This window comes from Aspergillus aculeatinus (assembly GCF_003184765.1).
Source record: "Aspergillus aculeatinus CBS 121060 unplaced genomic scaffold BO66scaffold_35, whole genome shotgun sequence".
Taxonomy (NCBI): Eukaryota; Fungi; Ascomycota; class Eurotiomycetes; order Eurotiales; family Aspergillaceae; genus Aspergillus; species Aspergillus aculeatinus.
In genome coordinates this window covers 344,339-366,933 of record NW_020291504.1, presented here as the reverse complement: position 1 = coordinate 366,933, position 22,595 = coordinate 344,339, and the positions used below count along the sequence as shown (strand labels likewise).

General features: G+C 53.6%; 10 protein-coding genes across 10 annotated transcripts; 4 read left to right on the top strand and 6 right to left on the bottom strand.

Annotated features, from left to right (window-relative positions):
* Window positions 1-1,177: 1,177 nt before the first annotated feature.
* Window positions 1,178-2,488, bottom strand: BO66DRAFT_353265 (glycoside hydrolase family 28 protein; the record flags this gene model as incomplete). The annotated part of the gene is made up of 3 exons (XM_025644807.1): window positions 2,161-2,488; window positions 1,690-2,109; window positions 1,178-1,636 (listed from the first exon to the last, which is right to left on the bottom strand). The coding sequence occupies exons 1-3, from the start codon at window positions 2,386-2,388 to the stop codon at window positions 1,178-1,180; spliced, it is 1,107 nt and encodes a 368-aa protein (XP_025502223.1). The 5' UTR covers window positions 2,389-2,488.
* A 2,548-nt stretch (window positions 2,489-5,036) lies between these two features.
* Window positions 5,037-9,076, bottom strand: BO66DRAFT_128770 (hybrid sensor histidine kinase/response regulator). The gene is made up of 5 exons (XM_025641982.1): window positions 8,662-9,076; window positions 8,401-8,542; window positions 7,062-8,341; window positions 5,337-7,003; window positions 5,037-5,277 (listed from the first exon to the last, which is right to left on the bottom strand). The coding sequence occupies exons 1-5, from the start codon at window positions 8,892-8,894 to the stop codon at window positions 5,057-5,059; spliced, it is 3,543 nt and encodes a 1,180-aa protein (XP_025502222.1). The 5' UTR covers window positions 8,895-9,076; the 3' UTR covers window positions 5,037-5,056.
* Window positions 9,077-10,148: 1,072 nt separating this feature from the next.
* On the bottom strand, window positions 10,149-11,122 carry BO66DRAFT_128766 (DUF3716 domain-containing protein). Its single transcript, XM_025641981.1, has one exon. The coding sequence runs from the start codon at window positions 10,856-10,858 to the stop codon at window positions 10,304-10,306; it is 555 nt and encodes a 184-aa protein (XP_025502221.1). The 5' UTR covers window positions 10,859-11,122; the 3' UTR covers window positions 10,149-10,303.
* A 375-nt stretch (window positions 11,123-11,497) lies between these two features.
* Window positions 11,498-11,842, bottom strand: BO66DRAFT_403126 (uncharacterized protein; the record flags this gene model as incomplete). The annotated part of the gene is made up of 1 exon (XM_025648847.1): window positions 11,498-11,842. One exon carries the CDS (start codon window positions 11,840-11,842, stop codon window positions 11,498-11,500), a length of 345 nt encoding a protein of 114 aa, XP_025502220.1.
* Window positions 11,843-12,225: 383 nt separating this feature from the next.
* Window positions 12,226-13,728, bottom strand: BO66DRAFT_403125 (uncharacterized protein; the record flags this gene model as incomplete). Its single annotated transcript, XM_025648846.1, has 1 exon — window positions 12,226-13,728. The coding sequence occupies one exon, from the start codon at window positions 13,726-13,728 to the stop codon at window positions 12,226-12,228; it is 1,503 nt and encodes a 500-aa protein (XP_025502219.1).
* Window positions 13,729-16,430: 2,702 nt separating this feature from the next.
* Window positions 16,431-16,993, top strand: BO66DRAFT_128724 (uncharacterized protein). The gene is made up of 2 exons (XM_025641979.1): window positions 16,431-16,646; window positions 16,749-16,993. The coding sequence occupies exons 1-2, from the start codon at window positions 16,550-16,552 to the stop codon at window positions 16,955-16,957; spliced, it is 306 nt and encodes a 101-aa protein (XP_025502218.1). The 5' UTR covers window positions 16,431-16,549; the 3' UTR covers window positions 16,958-16,993.
* A 1,103-nt stretch (window positions 16,994-18,096) lies between these two features.
* Window positions 18,097-19,048, top strand: BO66DRAFT_327032 (GNAT family N-acetyltransferase; the record flags this gene model as incomplete). Its single annotated transcript, XM_025643929.1, has 2 exons — window positions 18,097-18,574; window positions 18,798-19,048. 2 exons carry the CDS (start codon window positions 18,097-18,099, stop codon window positions 19,046-19,048), a joined length of 729 nt encoding a protein of 242 aa, XP_025502217.1.
* Window positions 18,955-19,922, top strand: BO66DRAFT_128655 (uncharacterized protein). The gene has a single exon (XM_025641978.1). It carries the CDS (start codon window positions 19,211-19,213, stop codon window positions 19,817-19,819), a length of 609 nt encoding a protein of 202 aa, XP_025502216.1. The 5' UTR covers window positions 18,955-19,210; the 3' UTR covers window positions 19,820-19,922.
* Window positions 19,923-20,362: 440 nt separating this feature from the next.
* On the top strand, window positions 20,363-21,852 carry BO66DRAFT_128746 (NAD(P)-dependent alcohol dehydrogenase). The gene is made up of 3 exons (XM_025641980.1): window positions 20,363-20,633; window positions 20,685-21,296; window positions 21,363-21,852. Exons 1-3 carry the CDS (start codon window positions 20,457-20,459, stop codon window positions 21,657-21,659), a joined length of 1,086 nt encoding a protein of 361 aa, XP_025502215.1. The 5' UTR covers window positions 20,363-20,456; the 3' UTR covers window positions 21,660-21,852.
* BO66DRAFT_327123 (uncharacterized protein) lies at window positions 21,732-22,570 on the bottom strand (the record flags this gene model as incomplete). Its single annotated transcript, XM_025643931.1, has 2 exons — window positions 21,732-22,303; window positions 22,363-22,570. 2 exons carry the CDS (start codon window positions 22,568-22,570, stop codon window positions 21,732-21,734), a joined length of 780 nt encoding a protein of 259 aa, XP_025502214.1.
* Between the last annotated feature and the right edge of the window lie 25 nt (window positions 22,571-22,595).

Below are 22,595 nucleotides of genomic sequence, written 5' to 3'. Positions count from 1 at the left end.
CTCGTACTAGTCAACCGCTTATCTACTAACTTGCCGATGACCTCATGATTCATTCGCACCCGCACACCATCGGCCTATCAGTGAACTATCACATCTACCCATTTATGCAACCGGCACTGAACCCAGCACTACTACCTAACCACCAATAATAACCCCCCTCGGCACCTGTGCCTGCCGGGCGTGACCCCTGAAATCTCCCCGAAACAAACCACTTTCCCAAAATGTCCACCCTCTTCCGAAAGGGAATAGCGGAATGGACCCCTGCACCGCGCCAAGCCACCGTCCGCTTGGCCTCCCTTGGCCTCCCTTGGCGCTCCACTAACCTCACCCCGCCAAACCCTTCGTCCGACTCATCCACTCCCGCAATCACGAGCTATCTAACCCAATGCAGAGAAAGGTGTACCTGCCACACCACGGATCTAATCCTACCAGGGCAAGGTTTGGATGCCACCGGTGGGAGACAGTAGGTACGGCCCGTGAACTTTGAGGAGCCAACCAGAGGAAGCTGCGCGCTGTACAGTACCAATGATCGTGTGGAGTGTGGGTGATGTGATGGGTTGAACGAAATACGAGGCCACCGGGTGATATTGGGCTTGTTATTTGGGGGATAGCTTCGCTTTAGCCAGGCGACGTCCCTGGGATGGAGGTGAGGAGGTATAAATTCACCTCTTTCTTATCGGTTGAGAACGGGCAAGCATACGGGACCCTTTCCCCCCCCCCCCGCGGCCCTCTCATGGATGCGGTTGTTGGTTTTCTTGGTGCTGTTGCTCTGGTTGGTACTTGGGATTTCTATGCAAGCTGAGTTGGAGGGGGACATGGGAATGTGGTTGTGAGCTGGTTGAGTGGCACGCTTAGAAGATTACTCATGTAGGTCTCGAGATAGTATTGCCCGGGCAGGCTGGTGCACCGCTCCGTCAGAGGTGGACAATGTTTAGTATACCAATAGCAATCGCCAATAATTTGGATTGTCCCAATCCGCTTCTCTACACTAATGGGAAAGACAGTTTGATCTTACTCACGAGAAAATGTATCACACCAGACCTTCTAATTATTTTCTAGGTTTATAGAATAAAGATTCAACTACTAATACACACTCCAAAGCAGAATACACCTTGCCCCCCTAAGCCCCATCACTCGCACCGGCACAAAAACCACAGCCATCAACCATGGTAAGCATCTAGCAAGAAGCGCCGCTGGGGACGTTCTTGCAAGACTTCTTGTCCTTACCACCGGAGATATCAACGCCCTTCCAGGTCCAGTCAGCGCAGGAGCCGGAACCGCACAGGATGTAGACAGGCTGGGCGGAGCTCTTGACGGAGCCGGTGACCTTGTTGATGGTGACGTCCTTGATGGGGATGCTGTTGGAGGGGGTGCCGGTAGGAGAACCGTTCTCGTAGTCCTGCTCGATAACGATGCCGTACTTGGCGATGTTCTCGAGCTGGATGTTGTCATACGTAATATCGGTGACGGAGCCGGTCTTCTTGTAGACGGTCTTGATGCGGACGCCGTTGTCGGAGTTGACGACGTGGCTGTTGGTGATGTGCACGCCCTTGACGACGTTGTTGTCGCGGCCGCCGACGGAACCGATCGACAGGCCGTGGCCGCCGGAGCAGTAGCCGCTGTCGAAGTAGATGTTCTGGTGTCGTTAGTTTTTTTTTTTTCCAAAGAATGAACGAAGGGGGGGCCCACCTCGCCGGAGTTGATGGCCAGGCAGTCGTCCTGGTTGTAGACCTTGGCGCCGCTGATGTAGACGCCGTTGGACTCGCTGATGTCGAAGGCGTCGGTGTTGTGGCCGCCCTTGCTGTCGCCGGCCGAGTTGTCGATGGTCACGCCCTCGATGTGCACGTCGTTGCCCTGCACCGAGATCGCCTGCACCGGCGTGTTCTTGATGTGCAGGTTCTTGACGTACGAGCTCTGCAGCTTGTGCGCGTACATGAACTTGGGCTTGGTCTTGCCGCCGTTCGTGCCCTTGCCGTCCCACCAGCGCTCACCCTGGGCGTCGATCACGGCGCCCGAGGCAGCGGTGAAAGTGACGCCCTCGCCGCCGAGGCGGATGAGGGGGCCCTTCCACTCCTTGTAGTCGAAGGTGGTGGTGCCCTCGAAGGTGACCTTTCAGATAATTAGTAAAGGGGGTGTCGAATAGTGTCCAAGAAAACATACGGTGGAGCCCTTCTTGGCACCGGACAGATCAAGGGTCTGGCCGGCGGGGACCTTGATGTTCTTCAGGATCGAGCTGGAGCACTTCTTGACACCGGCCTTGGCGGAGGCAGCATCGGTGAAGGTGCAGGAGGATCTCTCGACGAGATCTCTCTCAGCAACATCGTGGGGGGCAGGGGCCGCAACGGCGAGGGAGCCGAGAGCGGCCAGGGTGAGGAGATCGAAACGCATGGTGGATTAGTTTTTTTATTCTGGTCAACAGAAATCGGAGTGAAAGAAAGAATGACTGAAGGTCTGATCTGATCAACAGAAAGGAAAGAGTGAATGAGAGTGAGAGAGTGTGTGTGATGAGAGTAGTGGAAGACCGGGTTTTTCGCGAAGCTTTATAGTAGGGGCTTATGATGGTAGGGTCCCCCAGGGCCAGGGGATGATATCCGCACCTCCACCAGTGGTGTCAGTCTCTAACGGTGGCGTGAAGAACGAACCCTGCTTCAGGAGACGGTTCCTGAGGGCAACTGCCTGCATTGCCGGAGTTCACTTTCCCGCTCCACAGTGGAGCAAGCTAAGAGCCAGCTCCTCAAACGGTCTGCTCCCAAGCCCAGTGAAATCTCAGGTGATTTGTCAGGTTTCGAGCTGAAATCATTCCCAAGCAATATTTCCGAAAGGTTCGATGCTGGGTCTTCATGTGCTGTTTCTTCACATTACCTAATTTCGAATCTTCGAATGTTCCATGCCTGGTTCCGAAGGAGAATCAAACAAACAACCCCGATCTCCCAGTATGGTGATGCATCAATCGTTTGAACCATGATACCACCTCCCAAAATTCTCCAGATGCAGTAAAGTCAACAGCCGAACCCCATCTCGGCAACAATAAACATCTAGGCAGCAGCAGCAGCAGCAGCCCCCGGGCCCTCCTCGGCTAACTCCAATCTAGGGCAACAAATTAAACCAGGGTCCGGGCGGTGTGTGTGCAATTTCCGCGGCCCCTCCCCCCAAGCCTGCCCCAAGCCTCCCCCAAGCCACTAAAAGGCTTGTCTCGGCGCGATGGTCGGGAAACCTGCTTCTTCGGGGTTTCTTCCAGCTTGGCCCTGCAGGCACGGGCCCCACACGCACCTGAAAATCCGGGTATTTCGGACCAGCGCCCAGGACCCCTGATTCATTTGGGCCCGCCAGGGTGCCTGCCAGAAACAAAAGTTTTTGGTTCGAGGTCGACGGTCCGGTCGCCGGATCATCCGGAAGGGTTCACAGTTCACATTTCACACTGCCCGCCCGCGGGTTCCGGGCGACGGGTACGATCCGTCTGCTTGCTCCAAGCTCTGGAAAATCCTCTCCCATCTCAGCGGCACACTGTACCCAAGGATCTGCCCGATGAGTATTCCACTGGTGAAAGCAACTTTGTTCTGATACAATGTAAGTAAGACTTGCCCAGAAACCCCGTCCCACGCATCAACACCAAGCCTTGCAAGTTCCCGGACCCAGACAACCACTCATAACAGCCGTCGATATAAGGTTATCCCACCTAGTTCGATTTCGGGAAATACACAACGAGCAATCAACCGGCGGTGGAATTTGGGGAATTACACCAGAGACAACCGGCGGTGAATGGGCGAAATAGATTAAAGGGAGACGATTTAGATTAATCCCCCCCCCCCCCTCACTATCAGTTTTCGTGACTGCATCCAGGCGATTCGCTTGGCTAAGACAGCACCGCACCAGCATCGGAAGTGCCGTGGCCCTTCTCGTACTCCTCGACACGAGTGAGTTGGACTAACTCATTCCAAATCCTGGGTAATTTAAGGTATCGTAGGATGAGACATCTAACGGTATTTGGCAGTAGTTTGGGGGTGGGTGTTCTGGATGGCATGTTGTGGCAGGTTGCAGTGCCAAGGTGTCTGGACTCTGGACTCTGGACCTTGTGGGTTCGTTGTGGGTGTGGGTGTGGTTGGCTCGGGTGATGCGCTAGGCGACTGTTACGATGACAGCAGATGCATGCATGATTTCGGAATAGAACATGGAAACGTCGAGGGTACCCTTGTCGCACGCAGGATAAGCAGGGCCTCAAGGACAGAGCACGCCGTGCAGCCCCATCTCCTACCGTTTTCTTTCTCGGGAATTATCCCTCCAATAGGACAAAACCGTCCTCCGGTAATGCGTCTCAGCTCCGGCGGCAGTTGGCTGCATGCAAAGGGTCAACAGAGGAGCGTAGGTGATCTTGTTGTGTCTGGGACCTCCGAACTGAACGGCGTTCCCATTCCTACAATCCGACAGGAACACAGCGGCCTACGTCATATCTTCGGCGAAGGGGCAGGAGCTAAATGATTGAATATCATACGTCCGACGTCCCCAGCAGATCCTTTGAATCCTTGTCATTACATTTGAACTAAGTACAATTGGTATTCAGAAGTCCGGTCACCAGGCAAGAATACAGGAATCGAGACTGAACAATTCGCCTCCGCACATTTTCGGCGAAAGAAGGTCCGATTCCAAGGCCTTCAAGGACTGTTGACCCGTCCAAAGGATAGGACAGCTGTGCGGGTGATGCTATGTACCGTCGGGAGGGGTTATGTTGACTGCAAGTACCTCCTCAAGAATTATCGTGGTGGATCAGATTCCGGATGTGTTGTCCATGAGTGGATGGAAAGAGCCCGAAATCCTTGTTCAGGACATGGTCGGCGGTTGACCTTACCATTCGCAATTGCGCCATGTGCTCTACTCAGAAGGGGAGCAGCTTTCGTCTTAGGCTCGGTTGGACTCGACCCCTCAAGTCTACAGGGAGATTCCGACCCCAGGAGCCGTTTGACGCGCCTGAGAATTCAATGCTGTGCAGGTCAATCAAGACACTCCATCTCGAGAGGGTGAAATTGAGGCCTGGAAGAACTGCAGAGAATCCAGTGCAACCTCACCCCTTCGGCTGATCCATCAGCTGTGTCACTTTCTTCAAAGACACCGGTTTCGTGACAAAGACGTCCACGCCAGCGGCGTAAGCCTTGGCCACATCGTCATTCGACCCCAAACCAGTGAGCGCAATGATCTTGGCCGGTGATGAAGTCTTTCGCTCCTTCTCAATCATGCGGATCGCTCTAGTGGCCTCGAAACCATCCATGATGGGCATAGAAATGTCTACTAAGGTTAGAGCTGCTTGCAGGATAGAACTGGGAGCGCAAAGGTAGGAAACTAACCCATGAAAATATAGTGGTAGCCTTCGGGCATTGCTCCGACCGCGTCGACGGCCTCTTTACCGTTGATGGCCTCGTGCACAATAAGGGGCTGTCGCCGGCTAACAATGCGGTTGAGAAGCGACATGTTAACTGGATTGTCTTCGACTAGAAGCACCCGGGGTATGTCCTCGGATGGGCCGGGAGGGGTAGGGTTTTGCCCGTTAGAGCTTCCATTTTGGTGTGCTTGCGTATCTATTTTTGGCAGTGCGGTGGATGGAGATTCGACATTTGGCTTTAATGGTATTTCAGAGGGTTTAGTGACAATAATGGATGCTGCCGGACGGAGAGGGAGGCTTCGATCAGGGCCCTGGTCAGCAAATACCTCATTCCCATTTTGTACGCCATTTTCAGACGCAATCTGTGGTGAGACGCCCTCCACCCCCAGATGCTGAGGTGTTGCTTGCAAACAACTCTGGATCGTTCTGGCCAAGCGGTAGGGACCACATGGAAGGCTCAACCACTCGACCCGTGCGCGAAGCTGACTCAATTCGGGAGGTTTCGAATGCGTAGCACGCCTATCGCGGTGCAGAACGAGCAACGTGGATGATTCATTCAACCCATTGATGCGGTGCAACTGCGTCTCATCGACAATAACGAGGTCCGCGGCAACAACAGGTGACCACGGCTGGAGTGATATACCATACCATTGCGTTAAGTACCTGGCAATAGTACTAGCAGAAGCGGCGCCATCGGGCTGAACGAAGCACACTGTCTTCCCTGCCAGTTCTTGCTTCACGCCATCAATGAGACCTTCTGAGGGGGTGAGAAGCGGGTCATCGAGCAATGTCGCGCTCTCTACACACTCTTTCTCAGGGCGCGTAAGGGGAATCGAGACCTTGACCACCGTTCCCGCTCCAAGCTGACTCTTGACCTTGATATTGCCTTTCAAAGACCGGACGATGCTGCTGACGAGAGACAAACCAAGGCCCGTGCCAGGAGACAGAGGATCTTCTTGCATGAAAGGTGTGAACAGGTGATATCGAAGGTAGTCGGTGGAGATGCCGCGACCGGTATCGGATACAGTCAGAAGCAAAGTATCAGCCCCATCGCGAGGCGCGCTTTTACTATCCTTCTGTATCTCCATGTGTACAGAGATGGATCCCGTGGCAGTGTACTTCAGTGCGTTTCCGAAAACATTCATGACAATACGTCGCAAGGCCCCTGGCTCCAAAACAAAAACCCAGTCATCCATTCCGACATCCAAAGTGATATCGACGTGCTCAGAGTTGGCACTGTGGCTTTCTCCTAAGGGGGAAGATGGCTTCGAGGTTGAAGAGTCACCAGGACGAGTGATATTGAGATGATTGGCGCCCGCACAGATACTTTCAATCGCGTCCTCAACGATTGTCACAATGTCCACAACTTTCAGGATATACAGTGAGCGTGGGCCGGATTGCGCAGCGACAGAGTCTCTACCATCTTGCAACAGTGATGAACCGGCCACCCGCGCCTTCCGCTTGAATGAATTGATTTTGCTGAAATCAAGAATCTGCTCGAACGTATCCAGCAGAGTTTGACTGCACGCTCGAATAGTGTCCAGAAGCAGCCGAGCTGAGCTGGACAGCGTTTGTTCCGCAAGGAACTCCACTGCGGCTAGAATCCCATGCAGAGGACTCCGAAGCTCATGCCTGTTTCCCTTTTGGTCAGTCCAACAGTCACACTGTGAAAGCAAGCAAAAACACTCACGAAATACTGCTGATAAAGTCTCCCTTCTTCTTGTCGGCTTCTTGACTCCGGATACGACTGTCCTCCGTCATCAATGAGGAACAGAACCCGAGCACGCCACCCAGTTCTACATGGGGGCTGAAAATTCGAGTCTCCACGGAGCTCCAGCAGAAGCAACCGCCAAACCAACGCGAGTTCGATGCATCCCACAGGGGAGCAAAGATAATGCGCGTGGCGTTCGGGAAGTAGGTCTGCAGGAGATCTAAGTCCCTTCCGTTCAGAGTGTCCCGATCCCGCGGATGGAGTAATGACGGTAACTGCAAGGCAGGCTGATTGCTGGTCTGCGAGGAATTTTCCTCGTCAGACGAAAAGGCCGTTCCATCGCGATGGAAATACCACAGGGCTCCTTTGCCGAAACGCTGCATCATCCGCCGTAGAAAGTGCCGACTTATTTGCTTTGCAGACGTAGGGTTTGACTCATTTCCCCACGACGAGTCGTGGGCATTACGGGTCGAGATAGCCCAAGTAGTAGCGGCGGGCCGTGACCCGGTGGTTGTATCTTCTGGCAATCCTTCGTCTTCGTCACCGTCGAACCTGTCCTTGACAGCGAAAATTGCGACCCCTCCTTCATCCCCTAGGGTTAGGCTTTCACGCATGAGGTCTGCAGCACGCTGGAATGCCTCGTGTCTTTTCCCAGACGACGATGCATGAGATTTGATGGCAGGTCGATTAGACGGAGCCTGCTGTTTCGTGGGGCCTGATGGTACAGATCCGGAAGAAGAGAAGTTATTGTTCTGTGGCGGGCTTGTGTTCTTGGTAGATGACTTTGTACTTCGGGGGGTAAGCTTCGGGTCGATCTCGAGGGATGAAACAGGCCGGGGGCTGGGAGTACGCGATCGGTCAAGGTCGGAAGGGCTGGCGCTTCGTGGAATGGCTGGGGTTGGAGACTCTTCTTTGCCTTGGTCTTGAACAAACGAGTTGAGCCCCGACAAGACTTTCATCAAACGAGCGCTTTCGAGTGACTGCCGCGAGGTTTCCAAGTACTCCATAACTCCGGTGGCTATGACGCCCAGGCTCTCCTTGTGGGCAGCCGTCAAGGACAGATTGGGCCTCGGATCGATGACATATAAGCTACCAATGTTGATACCACTGCTGGTCATCAGGGGTGTGCCAGCATAGTAGCGGAAAAACGGAGAACCGGACACGCAGGGTATTTGGCAGAACTTGGGATGTTGTTGTAAATCTTCCACGACGAAGAAGGGGTATTTATCCGCGGTGGTTGGCGACAGGGTAATTGTTTTCTAGCACCGATCAGTCAACATGTTTAAGCCAGGCGAATTCGATTCGCAGAAGTAGCTACCTCGCATAGGGTCCCAGCAACAGGGCCTCGGGAGCAGCCCATCCAGAGTCCATCGCCATCATCTTCATAGAGTGTATTATCCCCGAGGTTTAGCGAGCGTGATGCCTCGGCCACCACATATAGCGTTTCGCGATCGATCAAGCTGGGAACAATTTAGCGGTGGAAACCCCCATGAAGCCGGGCTTGTGTGAAGTACAAGTCGTAGCGCGATCACGCGCACCGCCATCATGTTGAAGCGAGGGAAGAACATCAACAACGTACCTGATGATCGCACGCTGGACGCCTACTTTGACCGCGGCTAACTGGGCTAAGGCAGTAAGGACGAGATTTGGGCTGGCTCTAGCATACGCACAGGTCGAGCCGTGTGGATCGGTGCCCTGAGAAGCAGGGAGCAAAGCAGGGTTGTCCGGCTGAAAGTAATGGAACAACTCCCTTGCGCGACGATCTGCTTCGTGTTCCTCCTGCTGGGAAGCCGGAGAGGCTACGTCCTCCATCGCGTCGACACCTCGGGGGCTTGTCAACCTGCAGGTTAGATGCGGTGTTTCCTGTCTGCTGTCCGTCTCGTGAGACCTCTGTTCCGTTCAGTCCATGTTGCTCAGTATCCTCAATCTGACAATAGAAGTAGAACCCAGAAAAGAAATGCTGATGGGATGTTGAGGAAAGTCACCGTGTGTGGGGCTTGGGATAATAATGAAATGCGTTTCCCCCGACTTCCCGAAGTTTTCGCCTTCAATGCAGCGTCCGGCGGCAATTGCGTCACATGTGCATCCGCAGAGTGTGGCTTGACCCAACCGGGTCAAGCTTGGGGTCTAGACCGTTGCGCCTGTCCGTCCACCTTAGCCACCGCCTTCCACATTGAGGCTGTGCTGCGGGTCTCTGCAAGGACCAAAATCGACAGATCTTTCTGCAGATCGAGATTTCTAATAGTACATGTCCGAAGGTGGCGAGTGGGAGCAGTCTACTCATATTATCGATTGGGATTGTTGTTCTGCACTTGAAAGGTGTTTACGGAGGGTTGAAAGGTTAAGTAGCGGAGATCTAGCCACCTACCTCATACTCGTAGGTTCTGGTCTGGTCGGTACCACATTTATCCTGAATACTCGTCGCACTATGAATACCGTAAATTGGTCGAGCTTCTAGAATCTAGACCAATCGTGCATATAAGCTTAATACATGGTAAGCGGTGAGGGGGAGAAAGCTCTCTCCACTCTTCCAGAAAACAGACGGCTAGAAGGAACGGAGATTCCGCACCACGGGACAGCTGAGCCTCGTGTACCTCGCCCCTTCCGATTCAATCCAGAAACCATTTCACTGTATCTGTCCATGGTCAACGCTGATCGATCTTGTACCTAACAATGGGACCATACACCGGAGGCCATCGAAACCTGACATCTTCACACGACCCAATCAAATACCGTCGCTTCGAATGGCAGATAAGCCTCCTCCGCCGGCCTAGCTCGCAGCATTAGTGTGGGGCGATTTATCCCGATCTCGCCTCTCCCTCTCTTTCGCAAGTCGATTTTTTTTTGGCCGAGAGAGGCCGAGAGTATGTCACCCGCACGTTTCGAACTGCTCTGCAACGCCTGTAGTCCACCGTTTTTCGGAACCGTCTTGTCAATTGTAAGTCCAGTGCGGCTGAGTGGCTCTCATCCGCAGACGATTGACCACAATCAAAGGTTAATAAGGACAGCTAGAACTTGGTCCAACGGCTCGCAGACTTCGGCCGACGCTGCGACAGGCCAGTCGGGGCCGAACATGAACCCTAGGGTGCTTTTACTGTAACAGCCATGGGTTGCATCAATTATATACAATTCGAAGGTGGAAGTTGTTTCAGGTGGTCGATTAATTATACTTTAATGATTAAAGACACTGCAAGAACGCTGAAGAACGCCAGATCCAGAAGCTAATAGTCCGATTGCGAACCGCCGTCTGGGAGACCGTTGGGAAGGCCGTTCGGAAGCTGGGAAGCATTGCCCTCGTCCGCCGGGCCTTGCAATGTCTGAACCATGTGTGCTTGGTGTTGTTCCATCTCAAAGAAAGAGCTCATGGCGTCGCAGTTCCTCGACGGCCGACCCGAGGCCTTGCAGTTGCCGCAGATGCCCTGGAACGTCAGGGGATCAGGCACATGGAGGCACGTGGGGAACGTGCGCGGGGAACGATTGTTCCTACAGCAATTGCAGGGCCGCACCGGTGGGACGCCTCTCGATTGGATGAGGATGGCCTCAATGATTGGCCGGTCGCCGATGTTGCGTGCAGTAATGCAGCCGCTGCGGAACTCCACGTCTGCCCCCTCCATTCGAAGCAACCGCTCGCCCACACCCCGCACCCTTGCGCCTATATGACGCCGAATTTCATCCTCGTAGAGGATGGGACTACGCCCCGCCGCCGAGTCAGCGTCAATCCGCTCGAAAATCGCTTGGATGGCGCTGTGGCTCGGAGGTCTTGCATACGATGACATTCTGGTGAGTGTGCGTCCTAGAGACTGGTGGTTCTTGTGACCATGAGAAGGCTTGCAGAGTATATGGACGATAATGAGTAGGTGACAAAGCCCAGCAGAAGGTCCGATCTTTATATAGACAGATTTTGAGAATGAAAAACGCCTTGGGGACAAAGGCCCTTCAAACGCAGAGTATTGTTGTTTCCTCGAAAGCAAGCAGAGCCGCGAAGATGCCACGATAACCCGGCAATTCTCATCGACGCATATCTCGGAGTCGGGCAAGAGTCAGTAATGAAGAAGGTGGGTGGCCAGAAACCGGGGGTTTCCACTTTTGACGGGGGGAGAAGACAATAGGGCTGTTGGGTGGTGCCTATCGAGAGAGATAAGACGCTTCGATACTTCGATTCCTCAGCCTTGTTTCTTTGTGCCTTGTGTCCGGCAATAAAGAATGACGACAAGGAGTACGTGAGTACTCCATCTTTCTGTTTTGAGTTAACAAGGCTATGACGGGTTCGGAGGAGAAGAAAGGGAAAGAGCCCTGCAATAAGGTACATTCGGCTATTCCTGTTCGACCATTCCATCAGCGACTCACCTGCAGCCCAATGGTACCATCTTCTCTCGTCAGAAGGAACCTTAATCCAGCAATGCTCTCCAAGCCCATCAACACCGCTGACCCATACCCTTCTCTTGCAGCAACCGCTGCAGCGACCGCTTGGTGATCGCATTTCCCACCGCCTCCAGCAGCTCCGCACTCTTGACGGCGGGATTGGCCTCGACCATCGCCCGGATCAGCGTCCGCTGGTCCTCGGAGAGCTTCTTGGGTCGACCAGGCCGTGGTCGGGTGACGCAGTTCACGCGGTCCTTTTCCTTGCGGATGGTGTATTTGATGCCGCTCAGCGACAGCTCGGGGTGCACTCGGGAGATCTTCCGTGCGCCCCAGCCGATGGAGTGGAGCTCGCAGATACGGGAGCGGAGCTGTGGGGTGATTTCTTTGCCGCGGGTCATTGTAGGATGTCACGGGTCAGGGGGTGCTTTTTTGAGTCGGCTGCAGCGTATGAGTACACTGTTGAGGTAGAGTTAAGAAAGATCAGGGATCGAGGTCGGGTCAGTTTGTTGTTGGTATTTTGTCTTGTTTTCATCGAACGCGGGGTCACGTGCCTGCTGTGATCTGTAACGCGGGACGTGATGGGATTGTTGATGGCACAATAAGACAGACACCTGAAGATTTAGGCTGCCATACTGCATTCGAACTACTAAGTTAATCTATCTCCACTGCATAGTATTTACCTCGTCTCTTGACTTCTCAGATACCCACGAACAGTCTAGAAGTATATCCAGATATAGCATGCAACCCTCACTCTCGCCATGACATCATACCAACGAACCCTTCACAATCTCGCCGCATTCCTCCCCATTGCCCAGACCAACAACGGATCCTCGAGGAACCGCTCCATGTCCTCCCTTTCCATCGACACGCGGAACTCCCAGGGAGCCATTCTGGTAGGCGCCGGCAACACCCAGCACTGCCCATTTGTCCGATTGTCAAGGGTCTCTAAGCGCACGATATTCCCTAGCTTTTTCCCGAAATTGAGTCCGGCTGTATTCAGTAAGCGCATGTTGCTGTAGAGGAATTGTCCCTCGCTTGGATAGTAGGACCGCCAGTCGCTGCTGTTATGCTTCTCCCGAACTAGCCCTCGTATGTATTCTTCATCGACTCCGACGCTCGCCTTAAAAGCACGAAAGGTGAGGTCCGCGAGCAAGGCGAGGTCATACGTGCTGAGGCCTGGAACCTGGCGGTACATCTCAGAGGAAGTGTGCTGGGAATCAGTGGCGGTGGCCTTGGCAGGAGAGTTAACGGCGGGAGAAAGGGGTGCGGATGCGGCGACAGGGGCCACGGCATCCCCGATGTAGTTCAGCGGGAGTACGCCTCTCTGGCGAAGCTCAATCATCAGTATTATGGAGGTTTCGTCCGGTCGAGAAGCGGGCTCAAGTCGGTGGTATCGAGACCGCGCCCAGCAGAGCCACATCAAGGCTGCAGCTACGTCACTATCGGAGAATATTGGAGGTACTTGCGAAACACTTGGGTCGCCATCTGTAGCCAGTGAACTCAAAAGGTCTGTCGTGATGGTTTGACAGGCCTCTCTGAGACGACCCATCACCTCGAAAGGAACCGTCACGAGCTGGCACGGGATCCTGCCCACGGCCACGTCTAGAGCTGTGTTCACGCTGGGGAAGATGTCAACCCGTTTGATTCCTGGCGTGGCTTTCGTTTGTTCACCCATTGCAATGATCCTGTTGCGACACTCGGTGTCAACAGGCTGGAGTGCGATCTGCCGAGGGTGCTTCAAACCTCGGCAACATGCAGAAAGAGCCTGAAGAATTATGTACACGCCCATCGCATCGACGAACAAGTGGTGAAAGCAGATGCCGATCACTATCCCGTCCTCGAAAACATTGAGTTGCCAGCGAAGCCCGGGGGCGCGTTCCTGATTGACTGCATCCAGCGGGACGGGCCGGTATTTGGCTTGGCCTAGGTCACTGCCTGTAACACGTTGCGAGTGAACCGTCTTCTGGCGGTAGAAATACTCTTGAGCGTGCACACGTGTTTGGATAAGAGGATATTCCTTAAGACTGAATTCTGTTGGTGGTCGCAACTCAAACCTGTTGGCCTTCCCTTCCGGTCGCGAGGATGGACACACATCACCCGCAAGGATGGGATTCTGTGTGATCAAGAAATCTAGCCCATCTTTCAGGATTGATGCGTCCTCAGCCGGCGATTTCGTCGCTAGATGAGGGAAACATGTCATATGAAGCCGGGGCAACAGATGATCTAGCGGAGTCAGCGGGAATGGGGTAAATGTTGGAGGGGCTAGTTCGCTGTTTTGGAGCATCATGAAGATATCGACGAGGCGCAGGATGTCGAAAGATTCGGCTCAGAGGAAATAGTAGGAGAGTCGGATAGTCATGAGAAATGCACGGATTGCACCTTCCATGGTTTTATACCATACCAATGCTCGAAACGTCATACTTCATTCACGAGGGAAGACAGCCCTTGCTTCCCTGTCACTCGGCTAATAATTGTCCGATATTTCCTAATGTGGCACTCCTGACGCGACATTGCAGCCGAAACAAGATTCCTGCGTTGACATGCAGCTGAAATGCTGTCTGTTGTGCAGAAGCTTTATAGTCTTGTGACTGGTGACGCTTATGTTTCGACATCCTTGGCACATGCACCTCGGACGAGAATCTCGCCGGATTATTATGGAGATTTTTCGAAGCAGGTTTGGGTACCTAATTGAAGTCACACAGAGGCATCAGAGCAAGTATATAGTTTAACCGTAAGGAGAAGGAGAGATAAATGCCCCGACCAGTCAGGTCAGATGAGCCAAGTGTCGCAGTTTTCAGACATGCAGATAAATTTACAAGGCATCTCAAGCATCTGACCAAGGAAATTTTGTGCTCCAAACCAGTCTACAATCTGGCCTAAATAATGCACGATGTGAGTAGGCTGATTTGGTGTTGCTGCTGGCCAGCCGAGGCGGGCATATGTTTATTGTGTTTGTCGTGGTCCGTGGGGCAGGCGGTCGCTTGTTTCTGCCGCTCGCTAAGAGGCCACGGCAGCATTTGAAAACCCTGCAAGAATAGCGGACTGATCTCAATAGGCCTCTCGTTCGAGGTATTGCCAACCGCCACTGCTAGTAGTGCTTGATAGGTCCTGTCTGTCTGATTCTCTACTTGTCACTTGGATGCTCTAGGGATGGATTCATTTGTGCTATGTGATAATGTTGCGTTAGCCAGATTTATACCACCCTGGGAGTAACCAAGTAGCACACCGTCAATAGAGCCATTGAGCACGAAGAAACATGTTGGCAGCTAATCTGATTGATCAAGGCATGTGCGAGAAGCCATGATATGATTGTGACCATTCTCTTGGATCTCGAGTGCTGGGGTTGCTCGAGTCTGCATTGCTGTCGCTGACGGGTAAGTTGCATAGGGTATTGTACTCCGAGTTCTTCAATGCATACATTCGGCATTGATGCTAACATCCTTTGCAGCGTCAACCCTATTCCTCGATGGACACACTTCGTGATTATACACTGGGCTTACCAGGGCATATATCTCACCTCGGCATACTGGAGACACGGCTCAATGGATGCTGGATGGCTGTGCGCACCCTTGACTGACCCCGGGTCGTCTTGTGCACACCAGGGGCCACAGGGGCCATAGCCAGGCTCTCTCGCCGGCAGTGGGCAGCCACTGCAAGCCGCCTGCGCCCAGGCTGCCGTCCTCAGGCATCCACTTTGGGTGCCTGAAATCCGTTTCGCCTGCTCCCTTATGCCCCCCCGTAACTATCTCCTTTCGAAACCAGTCACCGCAGATGGCCGAACGGCCAGAGGCTCATGTTCTCACGGTGTCACGTCGCTAGAGCCGGGATCTTCGGAGACCACGCTCGTTCGAATCTCGCTCAGACCACTATCTGTTCGAATTTGAAGTCGGTGCACGAGCCTTCCTAGTGGTACGGCCCCCGATTCAACTCGGGTGGTAGACAGGGTGTTAGCCAGCACCGCTGTCGCAAACGTACGGAGGCGGCATGGTTCATAATGGGATCGTTAACTATACTGGTCTGGCCCTTTTTTTACATCTGCTACATAATTTTGCTACTTCGGCCATGCATGAAGCTATCCAGACTGCGCATCAGCACTCTGCAGAGGGTGACTGAGGCGTTGCACTGCGATCAGTTCATGATTGCGAGCGGTTCGATGCCCGGGGGGGCTGATCGACTGTTTGGGCCAGCCTGAAGCTATCCCGGACCCAATTCTCCTACAGAAGATGGTATACCGGATGCTGGGACGTGGATGAGCTAGGTAGTAGCCTCTTGACTGAAGCTATTCCGGCCCTTCTCGTTCTCTCGTCCCATTGCCCTTCCGTAGTTTGGTGTCGAGCCCGCGGCGCGCAACTGCCCATTCCCCTACCATCACATCAACCCCTCCCATCCCGCTAGTCCCACCCCACCACTTCCCCTTCGAGATCTTCTGAAGCTATTCTCATTTCCAGCTAGCTAGTACCAAGTTGAAGTTATCCCCAGTGTCAAACTACCACCCACCTCGTCCGTCGAGTTTCCATTTCCAGCCACAAAACAACTAGCCATGCTGCACACAATGAAAGCCACAATATTTTACCAATTATTCTAAGAAGGCAACATAAAGTAATCAGCATCATCTAAACTACTTTTCCCTATCTTAAAATCAATTGCATAAGAAAAGGACGGCTAGTACCTATGCTGTTCAGCGGACCAGGCCTTTCGTCCCTTCCTAGTCGCGGTCACGTGTATGTACGTGCAAGGGACTTTCTCGGCCTAATCCCTGCGCCCGTGTCTCCCGCGACCGACCGACCGACTCACCCTACCTATCTTCAGGTCCCTCTCCCCCAAACGCGTCTTGAATTCTCGATTTTCAATCGAATTGATGTTTAGCTGACGTCTGGCGGTATGCAGTGCTTATCTTATCGGTTATCCCACCCCGTGTCATTGTGCCCGCATTCACGATAAGATAACCAATCCCGCACTGCGTCACCACGGATCGTCCCAGGGATCCATCCATCTGAAGTCGGATGATGACGACAAGGTTGCTGTGATGCGATCACTATCTCACAAAGGCACGGGCACTCGGAAAGGTGAACGCGACCGTGCGATGTCGAGTTTTTGACCTTGCAATGGTCGAGGTCGGCCTCCTTGTTTGGGGACAATGCGCCTTGCTTTCCAATGCCTGGGGACTTGGCGAGTTGGCAATGCTTGTCGGAAAGTGTCTTGGTGAGTTCTGATCGTTCTATTACCACTAATGTCTTCTGTCTCTGAGATAGGCCGTGCTCAGCGTCTGACCAGATGGCAAATCCTGCGGTCGCATGGTTGCAGCTCGATGGGATTATCACGTTATCGTCACACCCAATGCGCAACCTGTCCGACTGCGGGCTCTCTACACCAAGCTTTGCTTGAATGCACTTCGGAATGGCAATGGGCGGACAACTTGCAGGTTTCCGAGACACATCGGTGTTGATTGTCTCTCGAGACGCGCACCTAGTCAGACGGCAACGATCCTCTGCAGCGTGGATAGGACTCGATGAACAGACAGACGATGTCTCAAGATTATCGCTTACCCTCCGTGGTAAGTTGTGGTGATATCAATTCTAGGGATAGACAAGCTAACGTAAGCAACCGATCGCAAGTGGAGTCTAGACCAATTCTCGAAGCAGTATCTATAAGCTCACGTCTCGAACGAGATCAGAAGGTCGGCGCAGACATGCAACAGTCCTCCAGCTCACGAAGCAATGACAAAAAGTCCCTATTTGTGCCAATGCTAGCTCTTTACAGGGGCAGTCCATTACTTGAGGCATTAGGTGGTTGAATTTGAGATGACACATCGGCCACGACCCAGGACTGTTAGGCTTTTCGCCTTGGATCTTGTTCATGCGACTATGTAAGAGGAATCTGATTCGCGCCTTGATCGCTTAACCGCCCAATTCGTGTCTTTCTGGATTTTCTCCAAGCTGGGGCTCACTCAGAATGATCAGACTTGAATACGAGATTCTGAGTACGGAGCTGTATATGCATCGGAGATGTCAGCTGATCACTGTGAAAGCAGCGTCTGAGTGAGTGGTTGGAGAAATTGCAGCGTGTCTCAGAAACCAAGTATCGTCAGCGCGGAGAATGACTGTCAATGTTTAGATTCGGTTATATCGATCCTCACATAGCAGGAGTGTTGGCTATTCGGGGCTCTTCTCGTGAGAAGTATGTCATATTTCAATCGGGTCAAGAGGATGAGGTTTGTTTGGGTAGATTTATTACTTAATTCTGCGCGGATTGACTGCACAGCAGTAGTGCCATCGGATGGAGGATCGTTGAGCGGAAGAAGTCGTACCAGCCGCACTGCCACCTTCATCCTTCCGTTGATGACTACTAAGCATCCTATAAGTCACCTCAATAAGCACCGCAGTTCCCACGGACGGCCATCGCCCGGTAAGCACTAACCATCGCTGACCAGTTACACATTTCTATCTTCATTTCTAATCAGATACTAACCGGAGATAAGAACTGGACACCTTTCCTCAACTCACCGCAATCCATAAAATGCATCCTTCTGGCTTCATACAGGATCTGCTCCGTCCTTTCCCACATACAGCCTCGCTATACCAGAAAACACTCATAACGAATCGCACGACTGATTTACCTACGACTGGTACAAGTCAAATCCGAATATCGAAAAATGTCGCTCACAATCGCCCCCTGCACCCCCGCAGACTCCCCACAGATCGCCCGCGCCATCATGCTCGCCCGCCTGACAGACCCCCACTGGGTCTTCCTCTGGACCGACCCTAACCCAGCCCGCATCATCGCCGACGTCACCGCCCGCTTCCCCTTCTCCTTAGCCACTGGTCGCGACCGCAAACGCCACCAGATGGTCTCCTATACCGATGATTCCGGAGAGAAGACGGTGGTCGGGTACGCGCGGTGGATTGTCCCGGATTCAGTACTAAGCGTGGAGCACAAGACAGGGACGTTCTGGCCCGAGGCGCAGGTCCAAGCCGTGAGCGATGAAGAGCTTCAAGTGTTCAAGAAGAACTTCGATGCAGCCAGCGACGGGGGCCAAGTGCCGGGAATGAAGAAGGACGGGATGATGGAATTCCGGAGTCGGCCGTTGGAGGAGGCTGACGAGGCGATTACGCGTGGGGAGGAGTTTCTGAGTAAGTTCTTTTCTTTCCTTTCTATTTTCCGTCGCTATACTTTGGCAAATTATGCTTCAGAGCTTTTCTGGGGTTATGCCCCCTCCAGTCTGCGGTATAGCTTGGCTTCTGCGGGAAAGGGGTAGATGCTCTGTCAATCACCAGGAACATGCCACGTGCGCCGTGATCTTATGGTGTATGCTCCGCATTACATTCATCAGCTAATGCAACCCGACCTTCCTAGCCCTGGATTACCTCTGCACCCACCCGGACTTCTGGCGCCGCGGCGTCGGAAGCATGCTCGTCGCCAGCGGGCTGCAGGTCGCCGACCGCCACGGCCTCCGCACGTATGTCATGTCCGAGCCCGCCGGGCTAAAGGTCTACCTGAAGCATGGGTTTAAGGTTGTCGAGACGGTCACCACGGATTATTCGCAGTTCGGGGGGCAGGCGCCCCAGGTGCTTTATTTTTTGGTGAGGGGGGTGAGGGGGGTGTAGTGCCAGTGGCTTATCTAGGTGATGTGGGGTGTTGTTGTGATAAGGGAGGGGGATGAGAGGAGAGTCGGGTTTTGTGTTTGTGGAGTGGATTGGTGGTTTTGGATTCTGGACTGGTTGTTGGCATGTTGAGGACGCTGGGTTTGGATGTACTTGGTGCTATAGATGGACGATGATAATGGTAATGATGTGTGGGACTTGTCAATTGTGCTATTTAGATCTATGCCTGAAGATAAGTTATCGGTGGTTATGGACTGGAAGAATACTCTGCAGAGTGTGTATTGGCAGCATTGGAGTTGCCACGATTTGTACATAGCGATACTTCAATTGTCGAGAATGAGGGCGGGGAACCATGTTTTTGAACAATTTAACCTAGCTAGTCTCAGTATACCTAGAGAAATGTATGCAATTAAAGGCACTGTGCCATGTATGAATCCATGTGCACAGCATCGAGAACGACCGCACCCGGAAAACCATCGGAGGACGATCGGCAGCCCATCAGTGCCGAAGCGGTGGCAATCCCAAGAAAAGTTGGTGCAGTGTGCAGCGTGCACAAATCCCGACCATCAGGGGCACACGCACACGGCTGACATGACGTCAGGGCCTCCCGTCGAAGAAATTTCAGATCGTTCCACGGCCAGAGGAGACGCAGAGCTTTCTAGAAGCTTAGCAGAATTAGATGTGCAGTGCATTGTGGTGTGGTGCCCTGATGGGGCCAACCACGAGTTCTCGGTCGGGTGGCTGCGCGACCGTCAGCAGCTTATTATTCCTTAACTCCGTGGAGTGGGGCGTCAGCAAGTTGCCGTTTCAGACTACCGTCCAGATTACTGGACTAGCGTCCAGAAACTGGAGGCAGGGCTGCGTTTCCTTGGTTGATGACAGCATTTCCTGTGGTACTGCTCCAGAATACTGCGGGAAGGGGACGCTCAATGTCCAATGACGGGTTTGTACCGAATATTGCCGGGCCCAACGGAATTTGCTCAGTTCGACTTTTTGGATGGGTGACGATGAGGCAAAACCAAAGGGCACTTGCTGCTGACCGTCTGTAAGCAGCGGATGCCCGTCTCCAACGGACTTAGCACTGGATGACCTGAATCATGGGTGTGCCTCGGTCCAGCCATGCCCCTGGTGCCACGATGTGGCTCCCGCCTTATCCACATTGCCTGGAAGCCTGCAAGCCGGTTGACGGTCGTTCTCAGCAGATCTTCGGAGACAATTTGGCCCCACCACATGGCAAAACGACGCAGAGAGAATCAGCACCACTTTTCTGCTGAATTTCTAAGCAGTTCCCTGGGTTACCCCGACCTGGGTGGGAGGATGCAGATATAAATGCCAGTGAGGACCCGCGGGGAATCAACAGTCCAGACAATCAGACAATCGTCATCTCACACATCTCATCACATCATTCGCAATGGCTTCCACCGATTACAAGTTTGAGGGCTGGATGGCTCTCGAGCCCAAGGCCGCCGAGGGCAACATGGTCTGGCAGGAGTTCGAGCCCAAGCCCTGGGAGGAGACCGATATTGACATCAAGATCACCCACTGCGGTATCTGCGGTTCTGACATGCACACCTTGAGAAGCGGCTGGGTATGTTCTCAGACTAGATCGAATGCTGTTTTCGTCTGCTAACTTGTTTAGGGTCCCACCAACTACCCTTGCTGTGTCGGTCACGAGATCGTCGGTGTTGCCGTCCGCGTCGGCTCCAAGGTCGAGGGTGGCATCAAGGTCGGAGACCGTGTCGGTGTTGGTGCTCAGAGCGAGTCCTGCATGGGCCGCAACGGCGACTGTGAGGCTTGTGCCTCTGGTCTCGAGCAGTACTGCCCCAAGTCCATGGTCGGCACGTACAACGGCGTGTACGCCAACGGCGGCAAGTCGTATGGTGGATATGCCACCTACAACCGCGTTCCTTCCCGGTTCGCTGTCAAGATCCCCGACGCCATCCCCTCCGCCGTCGCTGCTCCCATGCTTTGCGGTGGTATCACCACTTACTCCCCCCTGAAGCACTTCGGCTGCGGTCCCGGCAAGCGCGTCGGTATCATCGGTGTCGGTGGTCTCGGCCACTTCGGTATCATGTTCGCCAAGGCCCTCGGTGCTGACAAGGTCGTCGCTATCTCCCGCAAGGGCAACAAGAGAGAGGATGCTCTGAAGCTCGGAGCCGATGCTTACATCGCTACCGACGAGGACTCCGAGTGGGCCCAGAAGAACTCCCGCTCTCTCGACTTGATCATCTCCACCGTTTCTTCCTCCAAGGTATGTCTCTTCGAATCCATCTCGAACACCACTGTCGAATAGCTCGCTGACTCGCTGTCTTCACAGATGCCCATCACCGACTACGTGCAGCTGCTCGACCGTGACGGTGCTTTCGTTCAGCTCGGTGTCCCCGAGGACGGTTCCCTCTCCATCCCCGCCCCTGCTCTGATCTTCAAGCGCGTCAAGTTCAGCGGCTCCCTCATCGGCTCTCCCAGCGAGATCGGCGAGATGCTCCAGTTGGCCGCAGAGAAGAACGTCCGCACTTGGGTCGAGGAGCGTCCCATGAAGGATGCCAACACTGCCATCGTCGACATGGATGCTGGCAAGGCCAGATTCCGTTACGTTCTCTGCAACGAGCAGTAGATTGACGACTTCCGTTGTTGTGTACATAGACCAGCCATAGACTTAATGACTCGATGTGAATAGACATACCATTCATGCACTGATTTCCTCAAAAGCGCGTACCGTAAACTGCACTCCGGCAATCGTGACAGTCTGTCCGGTTGTCCATCCCTGTGCATCAGGAACGTCCTTCATCGATGGCATCTTTTCCACTTCTGCACCGACATTGTACTTGGTGCACCATCCTGCAGTGGCATCCCACTCCTCACGGAGGGCACTCACCTCCCCTCCATCCTTGACAGAAGTAGCATCCGAACCAGGCGAGCGAACATGTTTCTGAACCTGCCGGAGAGCGAGATACGTCCCCCAGACTCGACCAATGAACGTCCGAGTCACTTCGCCCTCCTCGCCCTCCTCAAGATCAGAATCAATCTGCGACGACTCTAAGACCCACGAAACCCCCCTCGACGGGCCCTCAGGCCCCCGCCGGAACTCCAACTCCCGCCACACCTCCTCATACTCGCAGACAGGTTTGCCGGGTAGATCCGCCCGAGGCATTGACCCTTTCTCCAGGTCGTCCCCGTTCGGGAGCGTGGAGAATGTCCCACAGTCAACGTCATCGAAGGAGTTGCGGGAGTCGAGCTCGTGTGTGAATTGAACGCGGGCTGATAAGGGAGTCAGTCTCTTGCATTAAGCTGTATGACAAATAAAATGTGCTGCATACTGGAATCATTTGAATCCACGACGCGTTGACCAGCAATGGCCCAGTCAATGGTTGTGGTGGCTTGGTCGATGCGGAGGTCGACGTACCACCCCGCTACGGACATGACGATTGTGTCGGTGTTTTCGAAGGCGGGGGCCGGGGGCCAGCGCAGGGAGATCCGCGTGGAGAGGCGGCTTTGAGAGGGGGTAGGGGGAGTAGTGGGTGACATTTTCGGAGAAGTGAAAGCTGATGAG

Bases quoted from the DNA above. Each gene is read 5' to 3' on its own strand.
- BO66DRAFT_128766 (XM_025641981.1), bottom strand. From the start codon at position 10,858: ATGTCATCGTATGCAAGACCTCCGAGCCACAGCGCCATCCAAGCGATT.
- BO66DRAFT_128655 (XM_025641978.1), top strand. From the start codon at position 19,211: ATGGACGATGATAATGGTAATGATGTGTGGGACTTGTCAATTGTGCTA.
- BO66DRAFT_128770 (XM_025641982.1), bottom strand. From the start codon at position 8,894: ATGGAGGACGTAGCCTCTCCGGCTTCCCAGCAGGAGGAACACGAAGCA. The intron at 7,004-7,061 runs GTGAGTGTTTTT...AAAGGGAAACAG, and splicing joins GACTTTATCAGCAGTATTTC to GCATGAGCTTCGGAGTCCTC. The intron at 5,278-5,336 runs GTTAGTTTCCTA...TAACCTTAGTAG, and splicing joins CTACCACTATATTTTCATGG to ACATTTCTATGCCCATCATG.
- BO66DRAFT_128724 (XM_025641979.1), top strand. From the start codon at position 16,550: ATGGTCGAGGTCGGCCTCCTTGTTTGGGGACAATGCGCCTTGCTTTCC. The intron at 16,647-16,748 runs GTGAGTTCTGAT...GCATGGTTGCAG, and splicing joins GCTTGTCGGAAAGTGTCTTG to CTCGATGGGATTATCACGTT.
- BO66DRAFT_128746 (XM_025641980.1), top strand. From the start codon at position 20,457: ATGGCTTCCACCGATTACAAGTTTGAGGGCTGGATGGCTCTCGAGCCC. The intron at 20,634-20,684 runs GTATGTTCTCAG...TAACTTGTTTAG, and splicing joins ACACCTTGAGAAGCGGCTGG to GGTCCCACCAACTACCCTTG. The intron at 21,297-21,362 runs GTATGTCTCTTC...CTGTCTTCACAG, and splicing joins CCACCGTTTCTTCCTCCAAG to ATGCCCATCACCGACTACGT.